The sequence below is a fragment of the Elephas maximus genome, chromosome 10 (assembly GCF_024166365.1).
Source record: "Elephas maximus indicus isolate mEleMax1 chromosome 10, mEleMax1 primary haplotype, whole genome shotgun sequence".
NCBI classification, from domain to species: domain Eukaryota; kingdom Metazoa; phylum Chordata; class Mammalia; order Proboscidea; family Elephantidae; genus Elephas; species Elephas maximus.
The window spans coordinates 105,459,561-105,481,424 of record NC_064828.1 but is presented as its reverse complement, the minus strand read 5'-3'; the positions used below and the strand labels follow the sequence as shown (position 1 = coordinate 105,481,424).

The window sequence follows — 21,864 nt, the reverse complement described above, 5'->3', positions numbered from 1 at the left end:
ACAGTCTGAAAATGATCGAGCATGCAATCAAGATGCATTGATAATTAGTGGCGATTGGAATGCAAAAGTTGGAAACAAAGAAGGACTGGTAGTTGGAAAATATGGCCTTGGTGACAGAAACAATGCCGGAGATCGAATGACAGAATTTTGCAAGACCAACGACTTCTTCATTGCAAATACCTTCTTTCACCAACATAAACAGCGACTATACACATGGACCTTGCCAGATGGAACACACAGAAATCAAATTGACTACATCTGTGGAAAGAGATGATGGAAAAGCTCAATCTCATCAGTCAGAATAAGGCCAGGGGCCGACTGTGGAACAGACCATCAATTGCTCATATGCAAGTTCAAGCTGAAACTGAAGAAAATCAGAGCAAGTCCACGAGAGCCAAAATATGACCTTGAGTACATCCCACCTGAATTTAGAGACCATCTCAAGAACAGATTTGATGCATTGAACACTAGTGACTGAAGACCAGACGAGTTGTGGGATGACATCAAGGACATCATCCACGAAGAAAGCGAGAGGTCACTGAAAAGACAGGAAAGAAAGAAAAGACCAATATGGATGTCAGAGGAGACTCTGAAACTTGCTCTTGAGTGTCGAGCAGCTAAAGCAAAAGGAAGAATTGATGAAGTAAAAGAACTGAACAGAAGATTTCAAAGGGACTCTCGAGAAGACAAAGTAAAGTATTATGACATGTGCAAAGAGATGGAGATGGAAAACCAATAGGGAAGAACACGCTCGGCGTTTCTCAAGCCAAAAGAACTGAAGAAAAAATTCAAGCCTCGAGTTGCAATAGTGAAGGATTCCATGGGAAAAATATTAAATGATGCAGGAAGCATCAAAAGAAGATGGAAGGAATACACAGAGTCACCAGAGCTACCACTTATCTATTGTCTGTTCAGGGTTTTTCCATCCCTCTCCTTCATAACTATCACAGATTGTTTCTTTTTGTGTATAATCCTTTTCATGAATTTTTATAGTCGTGGCCTCATTCAATATTTATCCTTTTGTGATTGACTTATTTCACTCAGCATAATGCCCTCCAGATTCATCCATGTTGTGAGATGCTTTGAGGATTTATCATTGTTCTTTATCGTCGTGCAGTACTCCATTGTGTGTGTGTACCACAGTTTGTTTATCCATTCATCAGTCGATGGGCATCTAGGTTGTTTCCATCTTTTTTGCTGTTGTGAACAATGCTGCAATGAACATGGGTGTGCATATGTCTGTTCATGTCACAGCTCTTATTTCTCTGGGATATATTCCTAGGAGTGGGATTGCTGGATTGTGTGGCATTTCTAGCTTTCTATTTTTTTATGGAAGTGTCATATTATTTTCCAGAATGGTTGTATCATTTTGCATTCCCACTAGCAGTGCATAAGAGTTCTGATCTCCCCGTAGCCTCTCCAACATTCGTTATTTTCTGTTTTATCGATTCGTGCCAGTAATGCCAGGATGAGATGGTATCTCATAGTGGTTTTGATTTGCGTTTCTCTAACGGCTAGTAATTGCGAGCATTTCCTCATGTACCTGTTAGTCACTTGAATGTCTTCTTTGGTGAAGTGTTTATTCATTTCTTTTGTCCATTTTTTAATTGGATTATTTGTCTTTTTTGTTGTAGAGGTATTGGATTTTCAGGTAAGAGAGAATATTATTTCTCTTTCACAGCACAGTCCAGAGGCAGGCAGTTCAGAATTGGTAGGGTGTTTCAGCCAAACTCCATGCATGGCTTTCATCTCTGGATTCAGAGTGGCTGCTCCTGCTCTCACCATCACATCTGCATCCGAGTCAGAGGGATAGGGTAAGACACATGAGGATTGCCCACCCATTCCTTTAGAAGACATGACCCAGAAGTTGTTCACATTACTTTCACTTATATCCTACCCGCCAGAATTTAGTCACCTAGCCAGACCTCACTGTGATGGAAGCTGGAAGATGCAGTCTTTAGTTGGAAGAATGGATATTGGGGGACAGTTAGTAGTCTCTGTGGAATCATCCTTCCATATTCACACAAATGTCTTCTCTTCCAGGAAGGCTGTTCCTCCTGGGAATATCCCCATTCTTCTCTCCAACACTCCATTTACCTTAATGAATTAGGATTACCTGGTCCCTTGTCTGCTCCCCACTAAACTGTAAATGGGCACGGCCCATGTGTCATTCACCTTTAAATCTCTTGTACCTATACCAAACAAAACCAAACCCATTGGTGTGGAGTCGATTTCAATTCATAGCAAACGTGTAGGACAGAGTAGAACTGCCCTATAGGGTTTCCAAGGAGCAGCTTGTGGATTTGAACTACCAACCTTTTGGTTAGCAGCCATAGCTCTTAACCACTGTGCCACCAGGGCTCCATAACAGTGTTGGCCCATGGTAAATGTGTGTGGCAGGAATCACGGACAGATGCGTTATCACATTGGGATGCGAGCACTGTGTCCTTCATGGGGGAAAGGAGGGCTTGAGTGGCCTGGCAGGCCAGCCAGTTCATTGGCCCTACATACAGCCCCTTCCCCTCCTGCCTTCCGCACTAGAGAAATCCTGGAGCCTGCTGGCGACCTCAGAGGAGTGGGTGGGAAAGGGCAGCCCCCTTCTAGCAGCCAGGCAAACACACAATCCTGAAAAGTGTTTAATTAGTTCAAATATTTGTTTTAGGTTCAAGTGATATCCAACTCTTACTGAGTCCAAAGGGTGGTGGGAACAGGGCATGGCCTGTTTCTCTCAGTCCTGTGTTGTTCGTGGGCACTGCCCTCACTTCTAGACTCTCAGGACATATGGCCACTCCTCAGCCAGGAGAGAGTATCCCCAGGACCCTCCTCTTTTGCATCTTCTCCCCCACCCCTGTAGCCCCTCCATGCTTGTCATCTCTTCCCTCACCCCCTGAGGTTCACCTCCTTGTGAGTCATAGCCTCAACAATTATTCTCTGACATGCCGGGGTCACCTGCTGGAGACGGGGAGCGTGGAGCTTTGGATCCTGCTAGGGTAGAGTGGGGTGCAGAAGAGGAGACCAGCATAGCAGGTTGATATCTGGGTGGAATACATATACCCTTAAAAACCTGCTGGCCTATTTCTTATAATTCACATGTTGAAAGAGCTGTACCCCCTCACCCTTTTTCCTTGGAGGTTTCAAATTCCAGGGATGGGTATACGAGAGGGAACCATTCCCCTACATTACCATCCAGTATCAGAACCTACACTTGCCCCCAGTATTCGTATTGTTGTTGCTGTTAGCTGCCGCCAAGTTGACCTCCGACACATGGTGACTCCATGTACGACAGCATGAAATGCTCCTTGGTCCTGCCCCATCCTGGGGTCAGTTGTGTACTGGACCATTGTGATCCATAGTGTTTTCACTGGCTGATTTCAGAAGTGTATCACCAGCATTTTTTCCTAGTCTGTCTTAGTCTGGAAGTTCCTCTGAAACCTGTTCAGCATCCTAGCAAAAAGCACCACAGGTGGTGGCTGCGCTTGAGGTGCCTTGGCCAAGACTCGAACTCAGGTCTCCTGCATGGAAGGTGAGAATTCTACCACTGAACTAATTCTACCACTGTCCCCAAGATTCAGGGCACGACCTGTTCTGTGTTCCCATATCCCTCTGCACATGCCCTTCTTACCCTCCACACGTTCGTGTTCAACATCTGTCTTCACCACCAGCCTGAAGGTTCTAGGGGGCAGGCAACGGTAGCCCCATTTTATACATGAGGAGGTGACATGTACAAGGCAGGGGCAGATTATCCAGTAAGCAAGGTAGGCACAGGCTTACTGGTGATTTTATTTATATCTTTGATATGGCGAAACCCATGTGAAATTGTTCACTACAGATCAGTAAGTAAGCATAAGTAAGTCTTTGATTACCTTATTTACTGGGTTATCCGTCCCTCTTGGGGACTGTAAATTTGAAAAGAGGCTTTGATTCTGTAGGAAGGTACTGTGGGATTGGGAGAGAGACAGATGCCAGCTATACATAGAAACAGAATTTTTGATGTGGTGAAAAAAATGTGAAATTGTTCACTACAGATTATCTGGTAAGCAAGGAAAGCACCATGCTTCCGCTGCCTGTTGGATAATCTGCCCCTGGTACAAGCTCGCTCTGGTTAGTTGGTGCTGGAGTCAGGGTGGTAGCTGGGTCTTCTGAGTCCTTCCCCACATGTGCGGAAGAGGGCACATGCGGGTCTCGCTATCTCTGAGAGTGGCCCAGCAGGGAATGTTTGCTGCTAACCATGGGTCATAGGTGAACATGCACACCTGCTGGTTCTCACAGGCTGAGGGTTTTCTCCGAGCCTGGCTGCACCCTAAGAGGGGAGATCCTGTTGGTGCTGCTTTTAAGGCCAGGAAAAGGTGTACCTTGCCCTTCAATGACATTCCGCCTCCTGTGATTCTAAGAATAAACACCTTCTTCAGCTGGGATGTCTGGAATCTCTGGGTGGAAAGAGAAAGCACACCTTACCTCAGCAGGCCGGGCACACAGGGTTCAGAGCCTCTGGAGGTTGGAGACAGTCACATCAGCCCTGGGAATTGGCCTGTAGGCACTATGAGCTTTGGCCTGAGTCTCTCCTGGGGGCTCCGACTGTGAGCAGACATACCCCAGATCTCCTTCATCCCATGTGAATGACATACAGGCCACAAAAGAGGTGGAGGGCTGACCCGAACTCTTCTGATGTCCCCGGCTTAACTGAGTGTCCACTTTTGCCTTCAGGAGAGTCTTAGGGCAAAGTATCATCATTTTCGGCAGAATTCACCTCAGTACTCTCTTGTGTGCCAGGCCCAGTGTTAGGCCTTTAGGATACGAATATGAAAAAGGCCCACTTCCTGCTTTCAAGGGGAGCATTGGTGCTTCAGTGGTAAAATTCTCACCTTCCATGAAGGAGACCCAGGTTTGGTTTTTGGCCTGTGCACTTTGTGCACAGCCACCACGCCTGTCTGTCAGTGGGGCCTTGAGCGTTGCTATGATGCCGAGCAGGCTTCAGCGGAGCTTCCAGGCTAAGGCAGGTTGGGAAGAAAGGCCTGCTGATCTACTTCCAAAAATCATCTAGTAAAAATCCTGTGGGTCACAGCGGCCCAATACTCAACTAGTCATGGGGATGGCGCAAGAATGGACAGTGTCATGGATTAAATTGTGTCGCCCCCAAAATGTATCAACTTGGTTAAGCCATGATTCCCAGTATTGTATGGTTGTCCTCCATTTTGTGATTTTCCTGTGTGTTATAAATCATAATCTCTGCCTGTAGTTAAAGAGGTTTAGGGTGGGATGTAACACCCTTGCTCAGGTCACATCCCTGATTCAAGGTAAAGGGAGTTTCCCTGCGGTGTGACCTGCACCACCTTTGATCTTACAAGATAGAAAAGGAAGGGGAAGCAAGCAGAGAGTTGGGGACGTCATACCACCAAGAAAGCAGCATCAGGAGCAGGGTGCATTGTTTGGACCCGGGGGGTTCCTGAGCCTAAGAGGCTCCCAGTCCAGGGGAAGATTGATGACAAGGACCTTCCTCTAGAGCTGACAGAGAGAGAAAGCCTTCCCCTGGAGCCGATGCCCTGAATTTGGACTTCTAGCCCCCTAGACTGGGAGAAAATAAATTCCTCTTTGTTAAAGGCATCCACTTGTGATATTTCTGTTATAGCAGCAGTAGATGACTAAAACAGGGGCATTTCGTTTGCTGTGACTGGAGTTGCCAATGGGGCCAAGTGGACAGCAGCTAACAACAGCAACAACCTGCTTTCAAGAAACTCGCAATTTAGCGGAGGGAGAGAGCTGTACACAGCTCACTGTATAATACAGTATGAAATGGTATGAAACTAGATTTGTTTGGCACAAGGTTTGAGTATAAAACTAGGTTTGACAAGCTATGCTGCCGAATTAAAAAAAGATGTTATGGGATGCCCAGGGAGGAAATACACGGTTGTGAGTAGTAGAGCCATGTGATCATTTTTGTGCTCTGGTGGTTTTGGAGGTTGTGTTCAGTGTGGTTTGTGGGAGGAGAGGCTGGAGACCAGATGACTGGCTACAAAGTTATTACAATCATTTAGAGAAAAGGAGTGAGGACCTGGAGGGTTTTGGGGGTGGGAGGTGTAAAGAAAGAGGGGGAACCTGAGAGATTTGCAGAAATAGAACTGCCTTGCTTTGGCAATTGTGTGAGGGCAGTGAGTAGGGGAAGGAGGTAAGGATGACTGAGATTTCTAGCCTGGGAGACTGGAAAACAGTGGCGCCATAACTGAGAGCATTGGGAGCTGGTTTGGGGCTTGGACAGCAGGACAGTGGGCATCTGGGACAAGGAGATCACAGACTGTGATAGTCTGAGGATAAGAGAGTGTGGAAGTCAGGATGTGGGCGAGGAACGGGCTCCGAGGAATGAGGAGGAGGAACCTGTGGGGAGATGAGAGGATTCCAGACCTACGGCATTTATAGACGGTGTGTGTGAGTACTCAGTTAAAACGGGATGCTCTGTGTTGATACAAAGGCATTGTCCTTTGTCCTATTTGGAATCTTTTGTACTTTGTCTTCGAGTTGGGGCTAGTATTTCCAAGAACTTAGTTAAGGTTCAGGGAATTTAGTTGCTCATAGGAAATTACAGCACCGCCAGTGAACTGAAGTGAGGGAGAAACTTTGGAAGGCATGTAACGCCCAAGGCATTGCAACAGTGGACACTCAGCCACCGCAGAGTGGAATCGAATAATGGTTGTGTCTGCACTCCAGAAAAGCATCCTGTTTGGTTTAGACTGTGCCGACAATGTCTCCTTTAATAAGACTCCAAAAAGCACGAGACAATTTTAACCAGCAGGCTTGATCTCAGAGAGGGAAGAATCCAGTTAGGAATCACCTGCTGGTTTTGCACATTTAATTCCCTCCCAGACTCTTTTGAATAAACCCTACGCAGGTCGCCTGGATACAGAAGCAAGTATCACCCAGGATGATGTAACACCTGGCTACGCATAGTGTGGTCCCTGGGCCTGCAGCATTGGCATCACCTGGGAGCTTGTTAGAAACGTAGAATCTACTGAATTGGAATTGTTTTAACAAGAGCCGCACCGATTCACACAGACACTGATGTCTGAGAAGTACTGGTTTGGGCACCAAAAAACCATTGCTAACAAGTCGATTCTGACTTAGACCAAGGCGATAGGACAGAGTAGAACAGTCCCATAGGGTTTCTAAAGCTGTAATCTTTATGGTAGCAGACTGTCAGATCTCTCTCGAAGAGCACTAATGGGTTTGAACCGCCGCCCTTTCAGTTAGCAGCCAAATGCTTTAACCACTGCACCACCAGGGCTCCCTCTGGTTTGGCACAGGAGATTCTGAATCTGGCTTTGCATTGGATTCATTGGAAAGCATAGCTTTCCAGACCTCAGCCTCAGACATTCTGCTGTCTGACTAAGGAGATTGTTTTGGGCAGCCGGATTTGGGAACCACTGGCTTGTGTAGGTTCAAAATCTTTCCCTGTTGACAGACAAGTGGCAAGCATTTTAGCTAGTGGGAATCTAATTACAGCCTCACATTTGTTCGCTTTGCAGTCACAGTAATGGCCAAAGCCTCATGCCCTTTAAAAAAAAAAAAAAATGCTATGTCCAGATTTACAATAAGCAGCCCCTTGCCCTTCCTTCCAGGACATCTTGATCCGTGATGCTTTAGAAGAAACATATGATCCCTTGCCCCTTTGCTGTGATCATTCATACATTGGCAAAAGTTGAACGGTCTTGGCCAATTTACTGCCCAGTTTGAAAGCAGCTAAAGTCAGCTGATGTTTACCAAGCACTCTGTGGATGAAAATAATTACGCAAGAACCAAACAATGTGATCCCCATTAGTTGCATAGCTTGTCAAAGCTAGAAGGGGCCTTTCAGAACTCTTCTCCAGGCTCTCACTTCATGGATAGAAATATAGAATCCAAGGAGAGATTGAGACCAAATTCCAGCTGGTTTCATCCAAGAGAAGAGGATTATTTGTTGTTTGGAAAATGGACCACATATTTGTTGCCTAATTAGAGGCACAAAGTAAGCAAGCTTTTTTATGCCATGCTTAATATAAAGCATTGGGAAAAGTGCTGTAAACACAAAAAGATCTGGTTTCTAAAGATTGCCCAGGACCTGTAAGACACATGGAGTGCAGATGTCCTGGGAACTCAACAAGCAAGTTCTCCAAGGCTGAGATCTTTAATTAAGCAGGTGTTTGGGAAGTGAGTCCTGTGTAGCTTCCAGCCTTGGCTGGGCTTGTCTTGCTGAAAAATGGCCCTGACCCAGCCCAGCAGCAGGCCTGAAACTGACTTCAATCGAAGGCATAGGAATGAGCCATTGTTATTTTCTTCTTTCTTATCAAGTGCCGTTAGCTTGAGCAAGGAAGGAACAAAAACAGGCTGGGAAAACATGTTGTTTCACTGGGTAAAAATTTACTACCAAGGAAATGATTTTTGCCGTGTCCTAAAAAGGAATAATGGAGGCCTTTGGAAAGGTGTAGTCTTCCAAATCCTTTTGGACAACGTCTCCCAGTGTCACCCAGTGAGAATGTTTCCCTTTGGCTGATGTCCGTTCTCATGCAAGAACAGAGACATTCAACCGAGGTTATGTACACAGGCTCACAAAGTCATCCCTTGCTGGTTCAAAGTTTTGGAGCGGAGAAGACACGGGAAGAGTGCAGAATCATAGATAATGTAAAGGTTGGTCATCTTGGCTGTGGAATTCAGTAAGATACACATAGCTTTTAGTTTTTAGAGGCCTATAGTTATGGAATCAGAGAGGACCCAAAGCAAAAAATCAGACTGGTTGTCGAGTCGATTCCGACTCATAGTGACCCTCTAGGACAGAGTAGAACTACCCCATAGGGGTCCCAAGGCTGTAATCTTTATGGAAGTAGACTGCCACATCTTTCTCCCATGGAGCAGCTAGTGGGTTTGATTTTTTGGTTAACAGCCGAGTGCTTAACTATTGCACCACCAGGGCTCCTCGTGATGGACCCACAGATGTCACGTTTCTCCCCTTGCAGAGCCAAGAAGGGAGGTAATTGTCTTTTTTCATCTCTTGTCCCAATCTCCTGTTGTGTGCTGGGGCTTGATGGGGAGAATTCCCCAGCATTGGCTGTGGTTGAACCTCAGAACTGATCATGCCTTACAGCCCACTAAGCATCAACTCTGCCATCTTGGTGAACTGGTGAATCCCAGAGCAGAGCCCACAGGAGGCAGGTGCCAGGCCTTCGCTATCTTTCACAGCCCTTAAAAACAGTACCTTCCAGGAAGGGAGCTAAAATCTTCCGGGCACCATTGTGTGCCGGGCAGTGGTGAGCTCTCACAGCAAACTGTGAGGCAGGCTTCATTAGCCTGTTTTGCAGGACACCTGCGGAGCCAAGCGGTTAATGAACTTGCTCAAAGTTACTCAGTTATTAAGTGCAGGAGCCTGGATTCACACCTAGCTGTGTCTTCTTCCAGAACTCTTTCTCTTTAGCCCATTAGCCCTTTCTGGGGAGGTCTCAGCCTTTGGTCTTTTTTTTCTTCTTAAGCTTTGGTGCTGGGAGAATGGCCTAGGAAATGATCTCCCTATGACCATGAGAGGAACCATCAATTTTATATGGGCAAGGAAAGTGGATTGCATGCTATTTTCTTAGAACCAGCCCGCTCCCTGGAGGATATGTAATACGTATAAGCCACCAGTGTAATACCCCAAAGTCCTGTGAGAACTCATTCCAACGAAAGGGAGGGGTGCCTGTCATCACAGACTCTTGATCCCAGGGCTGAAGTTTTCAGTAGGTTTGTGGGCTACGGCCCCTCCCTGTGCTCTCCCTTGATTCAGAGTGGGAGATTTTGGTAGTTTTGTTGAACAGTTATATGTTGATGTCTTGAGGCCAGTTCCTCCACCTGGTCCCTCTGTGAGATGTTGGTCGAGCTAGGAGCATTCTTTTTTTCACAGTGCCTTAATGTCCCTGCACACGTGAAGCCAAGTCTGCTGGGTACATGAGACATCACTAGTAGTTTGAAATTCTAAATGAGTGTCACCAACACATCCTGGGAGTCTCTGGGTGGCGCAAATGGTTAATGAGCCCTATTGCTAACCAAAAGGTTGGAGATTTGAGTCAACCCAGAGGCACCTTGGAAGAAAGACCTGAAAAATCAGCCATTGAAAATCCTAAGGAGCACAGTCCTGCTCTGACACACATGAGGTCGCCATGAGCGGCAGTCATCAAGTCCTGAGGCCTGGGAGCTCACTTCTGCCTGAGGCCTCCTTGGAAGGTGTCAAGGAGGTGATCTCGACTGGGTTTGATGACTTTCCTAAGTAAGCAGTTATTGCGTCAGATTGAAAATGTTTTAAAGAAAGACCACTCAGGGGACAACTGCAGGGAGGGGTCAGCAGCACAGACTAGGCTGCACAGGTCAGCAGAACTGCGTCACTCCACGCAGATGAGCATTGCTTCCTGAGCAGGCATGATGCCGCCGGCCTCTGATCTGCTGCCAGGTTCTGGAAGAGTCAGTGAGCTCCTTCCTCCAGTTGCCAGGGCACGAGTCGCCTGGACAGCGAGTAGACATTGCTCCACCTGGGGAGAGGCGAGCCATGGTTGCTGTTGAATCCTGCACGTGCTCAGGCAGCTGACTTGGGGCTCTAGCTCTCAGGAGGGAGGCAGGGTGGCCAAAGGACTCTCAGTAAAGCCCACTTCTGGGAACAATACAGCAGGAGGGACCGCACCCGATACCAGCTCTCTCTAAAGGTCTGGAGGTTTGGGAGGACACACACACACATACACGCATGCACACACAAGCCACTGTAGAACATAAAGAATGAATGAGTAAATAAGTGAGTGAACCCAGCATTTTCTTCTCTTAGGAGATGGTTCTTAAATATCGTACAGAAAAGGAAAGGAAGTCACAGGCACCATTTGCGCACAGGGATAATGGCACTTGCTCAGTTTGCCGTAAGTTGTACTTTTCCACTGATGCAGAAAGGGAGGCGCTGCCAAAGAATGTCCTTGGAGTGGCTCAATGTATTTTTCCTTCAGTTATTTAAGTCAAATGTATTTAATGTAAGCAGTTCCACTGTAAGCCGGAATGTGTGATGAGCCCTCTAGCCCTGCCTGGAAACCCACAGCCTGAACATTTCCAGTTTCAGCTCCATCAGGTGTGTAAGCAGACAATGTTTTTGGTGCTGGTGGATTTTTTTTAAAGTCCACACATCAAAGCAGTCCTGTCAGCAAGTTGGCAGAGAACAGCTCATCTGGGGGCTGCAATGCATTCACGTCTGTTCGCCGTTCGTGTGCTCATTCATTCAGGTGCCAAATATTTATTGAACCTTTACTAGGGGCCCAGCATGGTACCAGGTGTGTTTTCAGGATGTATAGGTGAGGCATGCCCCCCAAAACTTCAGAGATGTACTGAATTCTGAAAATGAAACAAGTGAAAGTTAAAATTTTAACTTTTTAAATGGACATCAACGTTGTCAGGTGCCATTGAGTCAGTTCTGACTCATAGCAACTCTGTGTACAACAGAATGAGACACTGCCTGGTCCTGCGCCATCCTCACAATCGTCGTTATACTTGAGCCCATTGTTACAGCCACCGTGTCAATGCATCGCGTTGTGGGTCTTCCCCTTTTTTTGCTGACCCTCTATTCTACCAAGCATGATGTCCTTCTCCAGGGACTGGTCCCTCCTGACAACATGTCCAAAGTATGTGAGATGAACTCTTGCCATCCTCCTAAGGAACATTCTGGCTGTTCTTCTTCGAGGACAGACTTGTTTGTCCTTCTGACAGTCCATGGTATATTCAGTATTCTTCGCCAACACCATCAGTTCTTCTTCAGTCTTCCGTATTCATTGTCCAGTTTACACATGCGTATGAGGCGATTGAAAATACCATGGCTTGGGTTAGGCACACCTTAGTCTTCAAGGTGACATCTTTGCTTTTTAACAAAGAGGCCTTTTGCAGCAGATTTGCTTAATGCAATTCGATTTCTTGACTGCTGCTTCCATGGTATTGATTGTGGATCCAAGTAAAATGAAATCCTTGACAACTTCAATCTTTTCTCCATTATCAAGATGTTGTAAATCAATTGAAGTGGGGTATAACTGAGTTTACTCTTTACCTTAGTAAAAGAGGTGGAGTTTTTAAGGAAAAATGATACTAAAATATTTTGGTTTTTAGCCTGAACATTTCACCCGTGCTCTCTCACTGTCTCTTTCTTGCATACATATGCACACACACGTGCGCACACACACACACACTTTGAGCTTGATCTGCTTACGAATGTTTGCTTTCCCTCTGTAGGACTTTGTGGGCATTGTGTGTGCCGTAAGTTGCACAAACACAGAGACGTGGGAACTACCTATGACCAAGGATTGCCAATAGTTCTTTTCCCCGTTTGGTCTCCTTCATCCTTCATTCCCTTCAAGGCAGGAAAAAGAACACAGATTCCTAAGGCAGTGTTGTTCCCAGGGTACACTTGCCATCCATCAATCCCAACCAGAACAATGTAAATATGCACTGGCTGATAGTAGCATTATTCATTATCATAGACTTCGATACGGGTTTGAGTGGGAGTGGCTGCTGGCCAAGCATTACCCGCCTGCTCCCCTGGGCTGCTTTTCGTGGTGGGCAGAGCTAGGGGTGGAGGGGAGGCAAAGGGAGAGGCAGGAGAGGGTCTGCACCTGGGAACTAGGCTGGGTCTTGGCCACCAAAGCTGCACGTAGCCAACCTGGTGGCAGGGTGGAGCAAAGGCTGCTGCTGTCTTGGAGCCCAGGCTCTTGGAGACTGTCCGTGTTTAGAGGCGTGAAGGAGTGAAGGCTGGCTCCACGGGGTGCCTGGTCACCTTTGATTTTGGGGTGGGGTGAAGTGTTGTTGGAGTTGAGTTGTTGCCGGTGAGTGGACTGTGGTGATATTGCATGAATGAATCTAAGAGAGCCTTGCTTACCTGGCTGAAACCCGTTGCGGTTGATTTGATCCTGACTCATGGCGACCCCATGTGTGTCAGAGTAGAACTGCGTTCCATAAGGTTTCCAGTAGCTGATTTTTCAGAAGTAGATTGCCAGGTCTTTCTTCTGAGGTGCCTCTGGGTAGACTTGAACCTCCAACCTTTTGGTTAACAGCTGAGTCTATTAACCATTTTGAACCACCCAGGGGCCCTAGCTGACAGCATACAAAACCCTGTGTTACGTAAGGCCCTTGTCCTCAAGGAGCTGACTCTTCTGGGCCTAGACACCCACACCCCATCCTACCACACACATTCAAAGCGGCCATCTGAAAGGGTGATGATAAAGTCTACACCATCAGGGGGCAGACGGTTTTCGAGGCGGGGTAAGTAGAAGGCGGGTCTCTCTCCTCTGCCTGGTCTGCCAGTTCCTTCCCGATCCCTGCTCGATTCTGGGCGTGGTGACCTCTGCCGTCCTACACAGAGTAGACTTGGCAGCAGATAAGCAGGGAGGCCCAGGCTCAGCTCTTGGCTTGGAGCATCTTAGTTTTTTCAGTCAGTTTCCCCCTTTTCAAATGGGAGTCAGGAGGCCACCTCACAAGGTAATTGGGAGAATAAATGTGACAGCGTGTTACTCACTACACAGCTTTGGATGTGATTGCCAGCTGCACTGGGGTATGTCCGGGGGCAGCAGGGAGAAGGTGTATGTGTGGAAGCCCTGACTACAATAATGAAGGACAAAGAACGTGCCCACTGAGGTGCAGCCAGTCCGGGCAGGACCGACGCCGAGGAGAGGCCCTGGCATTTGGGCCAGACAGGTCCAGGGCACTCAGTGAATGCTCGTGGAGTGAATTAATGGGTGAATGTTTGGGTGGAACATCTCATCCTTTAGTTCACAGTGAGAATGTGGTATGAGGAGGTCACATTAGAGGATCCGGGGCACACTCCCCTAAAGGGCAGTGAGAGAGCAAGGGAAGAAAAATTTGCTTCAGCTTAAACAAGCAGTTTTGAGCATTGTCTGTGTACAGAGCCGGTACCAGGTGCCTTGGGAGATAAGCCCACAGATACAGCTTGACTCTATGCTCTGAAGCTCCCGATTAAACAGAAGAGACCAACTGGGACACAAGTATTACACCTTCACTTACTGCCAGACAGACCATGCAGGTTGTGCAGCAGCATGAGGAGACCCATTGTGGGTGAGGGCAGAGAGAGATGAACTCAGGAGCTCTGGAGTGCAGGGAACCAGGCAGGCTCCAGGAAGCTCCCTGAAGGGTCGGGAGCAGAAAGATGTTCGTGGATGAGACAATCAAGGGATTAGACTAGAAGTTTATGCTGGCAAGGAACATTTATTTACATTCTGTTCTCAGTGGTGTTTATCATAGTCCGGAGCACAAAGTACAAAGTAGGTACCTGATAGATGCTTATTTAATACCTGAAAAAATGTGTAAGCCTAATGCATGTAATGGTTATGACCAAGGTGACCTACTTTTAGAGAATGGTGGGGTCGGGTGGCAGAAGAGTGCCTTAGGATATGTGTTCCCTTCTTGGCTGTTTTTCTCTGTGGGTTTCTGAGCTCTTCCCCCTCGACTGAAATGTCAGTGTCTCCTAGTGGCCCCTGTCTGGGAGGTTATCCTTGGGTGTAACCCAGGGACGTTATGAACTGCCTCCCAGCCAAGACAAGCAAACAGCTGGCACCTCTGGTGGCTCCAGGGTTCTAGACAGAGGTGTGTAACATTCTTTGGAATATGTCTGTGTTGCAGATGTGGATGAGTGTGCAACAGATTCCCACCAGTGCAACCCGACCCAGATCTGCATCAACACCGAAGGCGGGTATACCTGCTCCTGCACGGAAGGGTATTGGCTCCTGGAAGGACAATGCTTAGGTAACAGTTCCCCGGGGGGTTCACAGGATTCTCAGAAGGTGATGTGGAAGCTATCAAGCTTCCATGAGTCACTGCCCTTTGAAACCAGTTGGCACCATCTCCATCATGTCATCACCATATTTTTTAAATGTGTTTTTTAAAGGCTCAGGTATGATTTTGCCTAGTCATTTCCTGCCTTCAGGAGGTTTGCATCTAAGGCAGGAACTGGAGGAGGATGAAGGTTATCTCTCCTAGTTAGAAATAATACTGAGAGAAATGTTGCAGGTCTCAAATGTGGGTGGGCGGATTCTGATACAACATCACCGCCTCCCAACGCCCCGTTGTTGCCCGTACCCACATCCACCCTACTAGCTGTGGCCTTTCTTTTTACCCCTGAGGAACCTGTTGTCACCAATTGAGAAATTGTCCCTTACACTTGGCATCTGCTATATGATCTTTCTGTTTGTTTTTACTGGAGGGTTCTTTTCCTGTCTTCCCCTTTAGCTTTTGCTTTAGCCAAGTCAACCGATTCATAGCTATCTCCAGTTGTCACTTCAATTTCTGTTTCTAGGTTGTGATTTCTATGCTGTGTTTTCTTGGAAAAGTCCTGCCAGTTTCAATTCTCTAAGACACTCTTCTGTTGTCTGAAAGTCAGTCCTTGAGGAGCTGAGAAACAGATCCAGACAAAATCATGGAAACAAAACAACAACAACAGAAAAGATTCTTCTTTCCAAGTCTCTCTTGATTGAGGCTGAGCTTGGGGCCGCCCTCAGAGGCCTCTCCAGAGCATCGGCGGGACCTGATAAGCTGGGCTAGAGTTGGCTTGGCTGTCCTTTCCAGGCGTGCACTGCAGGGCTGCCTGCGCACAGGCATTTGTGCATATGATGTCCGCTCTGCATTTTCACCAGCCTTTGCTCTCATGGAAAATATGATGCTGCTCATTTGAACATAAGCAGATTTGTGCAAGTGAGCTATTTGTATGGAACTTAATATGTAGAATTACAGAGCTGGAAAGGATGCTAGATGATATTTCCGCCAACTTTTGGAGAGTTGGAAACTGAGACTCAAAGAAGTGGGACATTTAAAAAAAAGTCCCAGTGAGTTGCATCTAAAATCTGTCTCCTTCTTGTCAGTCCAGTTTTTTTTTTCACCACAAGGGGCGCTAGAGAAGCTCAGTAAAGAAGGGTACACAGGCTCCATTATATGGTTCAGTGGTAGAACTTTCACTGTCCATAGGGCAGAGCCGAGTTCGATTTCTGGCCAGTGCACCTCATGGGCAGCCACCACCTGTCTGTCAGTGACGGCTTGCATGTTGCTATGATGGTTTCACTGGAGCTTGCAGACTAAGACGAACCAGGAAGAAAGGCTTGATGATCGACTTCCTAAAACCAGCTATTAAAAAGCCCTGTGGATCACAACGGTCTGATCTGCAATCAACCATGAGGGTGGCCTGGGACCAGGCAGCTATTCGTTCCGTTGTGCATGGGGTCGCCATGAGTCGGGGACCGACTTAATGGCAGCTAACAACGACAACAGGGCCAGGAAAACCCCTCTCAATTTGAGGAGTGTCAGCAATCGGCCATTCCTCTACCTGGGAGGGCTGTTCCCTTCCTCGGGTTGGGCAGTTTAATGAGAAATGCCCACGAAGCCCTAATGTGGTACCACGTGGCATAGCCTGTTCACACTTCACATCGCAAGTGAAGACATTCCTAATTGTCATTGAACACATTCCTTCCCCTGGCCAAATTCTTTCTTTTTCAAAGACCAGGTTCCACATCTGTACATCGCCTGCTTTGGGCACCTGTGGAGACTTTGCTTTTCCAATGAAAGACAAGGCAGAGCTGGCTCCCCTCTAAGGTATCCTTAGACAAAGGGTGTGTCTCCTCCTGCTGCTGCCTCCGTGAGCCTTGGTAATGTGCCCAACTGCACCCTGGGCAGAGGTCAGGACCAGAACCGTCAGTGAGCTTTCCAAGCAGGAGCTACACAGCGCTCCCTGGGCAGAAGGGTGGGCTGGGTTAGAAGTAGCTGGGACTCAGGTTTAAAACAGATTCTCAAGAGCAGGGCACACACTCTAAGTAGGGCTCACCAATAGGTAAGTTGGAGGTAGAATCTTCCTAGAAGTAGGTAGTTGAAACCAGACATGGGGTCTGAGGTTGGAAACTGGCCTCCAGAGACCCATATGGACCCTGGTTCCAAAGTAGCTGGTGTACCAGGGAGGGAATGTGGTCAGCTCAGGGGGAGGTGGGATGAATTAGGGACCAGTTACAGCTACAGTCAGATCAACTGGTCACAGAAGGTACTTGTATAGGTGAGGATTCTCTCTCCACCTGTAGGATGAGGGCCTCATTCATCACTCATTCCAACACCCTGTCACACAGGTGTGAATTCTCCAGCTCATCATCCTGTCAATTTAGAGTGTTGGGGAGTCCTTTCTCTTTGACATCAGGCTCCCCATCTATCGATCCATGTCAGTGGGAGGCCGTATTGCCCAACTCTGCTGGAAAGACCCATTCACCCACAGTGCTGCTGCTTCCTCTGGAAAGACCAACCATGGTTTGAGGGAGTTTTGCTTATCCACAGTTTTATGTCCACTCAGGTGCAAGGAGGAGATCCAGGGCGAACTCCAGACTCCTTGCATTCCTGAATTCATGGGTTTCCAGACTGTAAGGCTACCCAGCTCATCCTGGTCTACACTCGCTCTGCCCTTGACAGCTGGACATGTTCATTGTTAGTGGAGTTGGCGAGGAGCCTATTGGAGCAATGCTATGGATTCCTCTTACACTTTAAGCTAAGCTCTCCCCTCCCAGGGTAGTGCAAAGTTCATGTACAGGTGTTAGAATCTTAGGGTTGGATAAAATCTCAGATATCATCTCACCCAACATCCCACTCTAAGCAGAAATATCTTTAACAACTTTCAAGATAGGTTCAGGTGCTCATGGGACTGAGGTGGGTTGGGAGGTAGAGGATTGTAGCGAGACTTAGTCTCAGAGAATCCAGAGAGCACCCCTATACCTCACACTTAGTAGGTACTTTCTTAGCATTAGTTCCTCTTCTCTCTTTTCCTGACCCCACCAGCAATCACGAGGCTGGTGTTGGCATCAGTGATTGAGAAGGAGACCTGTCTTACATTGCTTGTGTTTGTTTCCAGACATAGATGAATGTCGCTATGGTTACTGCCAGCAGCTGTGTGCCAATGTTCCTGGATCCTATTCCTGTACATGCAACCCTGGTTTTACCCTCAACGAGGATGGAAGGTCTTGCCAAGGTATGTGACATGAGTGATAACTTGAATGCAATGTGAAATGCTAGCTGCAGTCTGCTTCAGGGCCTGACAGCTTATGTTTGTGGGCATTGCTGTTGAGAAGGTGTATTTCTGCTCATTGCCTCTGCATACAGTGCCCACTCCTACTACTTATAGAAACCTGAGATCTGATCTGAGGTTGAGAACCATCTCGAAAAGTGCTCCAGGTCTTGCTATGGTCAGACCCACCATCGTCACAGGCTAGGAGCTTACGGTTTCACAGACTTGCTTCTCTTTCTGTGTCTGCTCTCCACAAGCAGCCTTGCTGGCTTTCTTGGCTAATCAAACATTTTCTCAGGTGTCGTGTAGCCTAAGTTCAAGGATTGAGGCCCAAAGGGGGATGGTCAGAAGGGGTCTCTGACCCTTGATTAATCACATACACTCTACACAAGGGTTTCTTGGCCGATTCTGATGCCTCTCACTAGAGTTTTGCCTCCGACCTGTGCCAGAAAGGCCTGTTACTTAGCCAAGAGCCTGGTGGTGGTGGTAACTTCCTCCTCCACTCAGCACCTCCCCAAAACAATAAAACAAAGGCATTTTCTAGTTTTCACATAATCACTTCAAATGCCGATAAGTACAAAAACCGCCTATTGCGGTTTCCATCTGAAGGTTTCTTTTGCTCGGGAAGTAACTGAGGACTTAAGACCCAAGAAATTAATGCAAGTCCTGCCCCAGCCCCCAGCCCTGGGCCCTGGCTCTCAGCCTCCAGTCCCTGGCAGCTACTTGGTCAGGGTGGGGGCAGCACTGGACACGTAGAATGAGATCTTTGTCTGGAGCCTGCCACCAGGTTTTGCAGGGCCCGTTTCCTTGTCACACCATTAGAGGTCTGGACAGCTAGTTGGAGGATATTATGTCTCCATCGGTTTAAGCATATCTAAATCATTGGGTAAACAGGAAGGCATCAGCGCTAAAGAGTTTGACCCTGGATTCTTTGTAAAGTCTCTCCTCCAAAGCTGGTTCTGCAGATTGTTCCAAGAAGTCTCGACTGTGTTCCTCTTGCCAGGAGAGGTCATTTTCTGCTGAGAGTGGCTGGGAGGTTGGAGGAGCTGATAGAGCAGGGCCCATCCTTCCCACCAGAGCAGCGAGTGGGCACCTGACAGGCTTCTTTGTGCCAAGGCTGGGGGCTGGAGGTACCAGCCCAGATTTTCCCTCTGCAGCTGGCACAGTGCACCCAACGCCTCCTGAGGAACAACTGTGTACAGCAGAGCCAGAACGCCCATGTGTTTTCCAGGCCTCTCAGGGACGGGTCTGTGACAAGGGGCAGATAATGTACCTGGCAATGCCAAGTCCAGGAGAGCGATAAAGCAGCAGGTGCAGCACCTGGCCTGGGCTTGGACACTCACCACTGGGATATTGCATCAGCAGAGCCCATGGGCAGCACAGAGCCTTACACTCTCCACTGAACTTTTTTTTTTTTTATTGTGCTTCAAGCGAAAGTTTACAAATCAAGTCAGTCTCTCATACAAAAATTTATATATACCTTGCTATATACTCGTAGTTGCTCTCCCCCTAATGAGACAGCACACTCCTCTCCACTCTCTATTTTTGTGTCCATTCGGCCGGCCTCTGACCACCTCTGCCCTCTCATCTCACCTCCAGACAGGAGCTGCCCACATAATCTCATGTGTCTACTTGAAACCATCGAGCTATTGTAGCCATAGCACCTCATGTATGGAAGAGTACTTTGCACTCTTCAAGGTATTGTCTCATCTGTTCATCTCACTGAAACCTTATGAGATAGGCAGGGCAAGTGTTTGTGGCCCTGCTTCACAGGTGAAGAAATCGAGGCTCAACAAAGTGAAGCAACTTGGCCAAAGTCCCACAGCCAGGCTGGGGCAGAGTTGGGAGTAGAATCAAGCATCCAGCCTTCCTGTCCAGCAAGTCAGAGGTGGGGGCTGTCTGCTCTCACAGGATTCAGAAGGGCATTGGGGTATGTACAGATTCCAAGGCTGTCAGGAATGGGTAGCTAGGATCCCAGGGGACAGAATCCTTCTGGTCCCTCTGCTCTGTGGGCAGCTGAGAGCTGCAGAAGGGCAAGACTCGAGCTCATTTGTCTTAGTGTAGAGATTGTTGAACTGTTGTATGTTCTGCTGTGAATATTCTCAACAACAACAACAAAATGAATTAAATTCCCCCCAAAATGAGTCAGTCGGTGCCAACGTAGAAAGGGGCCCTTCACCCTTCTTACCCCTCCCCAGAATGACCCATTCAGAATGAATTTTAAGTATTCTGCAAAGACCCCTGACTCTTATTCCAGTTCTTACTGTGCTCTTGTTAAGCTTGCGGACTTGGGCAAATCCCTCAACCTTAAAAACAATTTAAATATCTTTACTGATGTATAATAACCTGCACTATTGAAGGCACACAATTTCATGAATTTTAACATATATATACACCCATGAAACCATAACAAGCATAACAACAATCGTGAGGATGGCGCAGGGTGGGGCATGTTGTACATAGAGTTGCTATGAGTTGGAACCAACTCGACAGCCTTAACGACAACCTGAAACCATCACCACACTCGGGATAATGAACATATCCATCAACTCCGAAAAGTTTCTTTGTGTCCCTTTGCAGTCCTCCCCTTGACCAACTTGAGCCTCTTTCCTTGTCTGTAAAATGGGGCAATGATCCCAAAGCAGACCCGTGAAGATTACATGAGTGTGAGATCCCTTGATAATCAGTGAAGTCATTTATGCATAATCAACACAGTTATTAGGAGAATTGTCTATTTCTCTGTTCTTTACCTGAAACCTCCAAGTTAGCAGGGGTGAGGGAAAACCTCACTGGTGCTGAGATGAGCAGGCGACGGGAAAGAGCAAGTGTTGGCTGGGAATTCCTGTTGGTGAACCCTAGAGAAGGGGCGCACTAGCATGTGTACCTGTGCACACATGTATACATGTACATGATGTAGAGACACGTTGTTTTTGCCCCCTTCCGACCTGCAACCCCAGAAGGACATATGGATGGAGGACCTGGTCCTTTAGCAAACACTTTGGGGTCTGAGATCTCAATCTAAGAGGTCCCGGATGGAGATTCTTGGTCCTGATGAATCTGGTGTCCTGGTGGTAATAGATTTTGTCGCCAGCTCATTTTCCTGCCTAGTTGGTGTGGATGTTCTGTTGTGGGAGTGGTCAGTGATGATGTACTTTGGCTTTCTACAGACGTCAACGAGTGTGCAACTGAGAACCCCTGCATGCAAACCTGCGTCAACACCTACGGCTCTTTCATCTGCCGCTGTGACCCTGGCTATGAACTTGAGGATGACGGTGTTCACTGCAGTGGTAATGCAGTTTAGCATTAGAGAATCCCACCTGTATGCGGGGTGTGGGGGTGGAGGGCAAGGGCTTCTTTCACAGGTGTTTCCTCTCATTTCCCAGACGTATCTCCCGTTTCAATGCAGTGGGGGTACAATCACATACAACAGAGTTGGGTCATTTCCTGAGAGGTGGAGTGGTGTCTACCTCCTGTGGGTAGATTTGGCCGTTGTCATTTGACCCCTAGCACAAAAACCAATGGCGCTACCTTTGGGGGCCTGAGATGGGGCTGAAGAGGAAAGGGAATCACTCAGTTTTGCATGTTGACTTGAGAGTCATCTGTCCTGCCTCACACTGACTCAAGTCCTGGGGACAGGACAGATAGGATAATCGCATATCCCATAGGGTAGGGGTTGGGGGCAGGGGTTGAACGAGATCATGTTTGTAAGGGGAAACAGTGTGACTCTAAAAACTCTACGAATTATCAGTATATCCGCATGCCTAGCACACAGTGAGCATGCAATAAATAGTTCTTAAATCAATGAATGAATGAAAACTCAG

General features: G+C 47.5%; 1 protein-coding gene across 2 annotated transcripts in view; it reads left to right on the top strand.

The window, feature by feature from the left end:
- FBLN5 (fibulin 5) overlaps nucleotides 1-21,864 on the top strand; it is a 96,259-nt gene that overhangs the window by 49,422 nt on the left and 24,973 nt on the right. For both annotated transcript variants that reach the window (XM_049897778.1, XM_049897777.1), the window contains exons 5-7: nucleotides 14,641-14,763; nucleotides 17,891-18,007; nucleotides 21,211-21,330. In XM_049897778.1, coding sequence (XP_049753735.1) covers nucleotides 14,641-14,763; nucleotides 17,891-18,007; nucleotides 21,211-21,330 — 360 coding nt within the window. The remainder of the gene's footprint in view (nucleotides 1-14,640; nucleotides 14,764-17,890; nucleotides 18,008-21,210; nucleotides 21,331-21,864) is intronic.